This window comes from Etheostoma spectabile, chromosome 6, assembly GCF_008692095.1.
Source record: "Etheostoma spectabile isolate EspeVRDwgs_2016 chromosome 6, UIUC_Espe_1.0, whole genome shotgun sequence".
Classification (NCBI taxonomy): Eukaryota; Metazoa; Chordata; class Actinopteri; order Perciformes; family Percidae; genus Etheostoma; species Etheostoma spectabile.
The window spans coordinates 6120367-6121791 of NC_045738.1; the positions used below are offsets into that span (position 1 = coordinate 6120367).

A 1425-nucleotide genomic window follows, 5' to 3' on the forward strand; every position below is an offset into this window, starting at 1 on the left:
CTGTTGTGGTTCTCTAAGCATGTTGGCAAAGGTATTGTCGTGCTGATCTCCTTGTGTTGAACTGCATCAAAACCAGCAGAATCTGGGTCTTTTTTGTCTTTAGTCAACAACCGCTTTCTTTTACGTGGGCGCCCGGGTCTCCTGCGGACCGCCACAGGCTGTCCATGGCTGTCAGTTGTAGAGCTGCAAACGCTTGCAGATGTAATTTGACACTTTGCTTCCATCCCTCTCTGTGAAGATATCTTCCCACTGGGTTGACAATTTGTTCCGCCTACTGTTTCAGAGTTAACACGGCCATCGGACTCCACGTGCCTCGATGGGTGGGATTCAGGTGCAGGTTCAGTCAGTTCTGTTGCTTTCATTTCCTCTCCCCAACTGGAGTCCAGGTCTTTACTGCATCTCCTGTCTTCTGGTATCTGTTGGGGGGGGGGGGACCACATGCTAATGAAAATGCACGCAGAATTAGGAAATAACATCTTGAAAAATAAATAAATCTCTCAACATAGAATCAAACTGTATAATTAAATCTGAATATTTGTTTATTTTCAGCCTTTTCGTAACTGCCCTCCCTTTTATTTGGATGCCATAGGACCAACATGAACACAACATAATGATTCACTGCACGCTTAAACAGTCAAAGTCTATGTACACTATATATCCAAAAGTATTACAAAACAAAGGAACAGAATGTCCTTAAATAAGCTCTCAGAATGAAAAGGTTTTTAAACAGAAAATGCATCAAAATTCAATTAGCAGATTACTCCAGAAATTGTGCTGTGTATATACTGTAATAGACAGCATAACTTTTGGGGCGATATGTCTATTTGTCTCTCTCTCACTAACTACCTGCTTGCAGTCCAAAGGGGCATGTATGGAATTGCGAGGATGCGATGCCACAGAAGTTAACTCAGAGACTGTATTTTGGTCACTGCTTCCTCTGCTGAAGGACATTTTACTCCCCATGTCAAGAGTCTGTGGATTAAACAGTGACAATGAGGCTGTATACAAAACAGTAGCGTGTGTACCTGCAGCAATCACGTCACAATACCTTAACACACTGGCTCGCTTATTATTATTGCTGGCGCTAACAGTTGTGCAAATACTGCATGCTATGCCCATTGGTCGCTATAACTTAGAAGTGGCTTACACAATTGGAAATGTTAATATTCATAGCAGGTATATAAAGATTAAATATGTTATATTACTCCATCCGTAAAAAAAATAATTAAATAGTAACATTTTTGTTTTTCTCACTGACTCTAATATTATTTTCAGTAGTTTTATGTAATATGTTGACTTCAAGGTTTTCTGTCTCTGTGTGACACAGTCTATTGAGCTGCTTTTTTATTTGGTTCCGGAAATTTGCAAGTTACAGCTTGTAATGATTTTATCTTGTTCTGTATGTGTGTATGTGTGTGTGTGTGT

At 40.0% G+C, this 1425-nt stretch overlaps 1 protein-coding gene across 2 annotated transcripts in view; it reads right to left on the bottom strand.

Annotated features, from left to right (window-relative positions):
- Positions 1-1425, bottom strand: part of si:dkeyp-84f3.9 (zinc finger protein 585A) — a 7451-nt gene that overhangs the window by 4080 nt on the left and 1946 nt on the right. Inside the window, exons 2-3 of one of the 2 annotated variants that reach the window (XM_032518305.1) lie at positions 847-972; positions 1-416 (exon numbers count right to left, since the gene is read on the bottom strand). The exon at positions 1-416 is cut by the window's left edge and continues 4080 nt beyond it. In XM_032518305.1, coding sequence (XP_032374196.1) covers positions 1-416; positions 847-963 — 533 coding nt within the window. In that variant the 5' untranslated portion in view covers positions 964-972. The remainder of the gene's footprint in view (positions 417-846; positions 973-1425) is intronic. The other variant, XM_032518306.1, reaches the window with a different exon arrangement.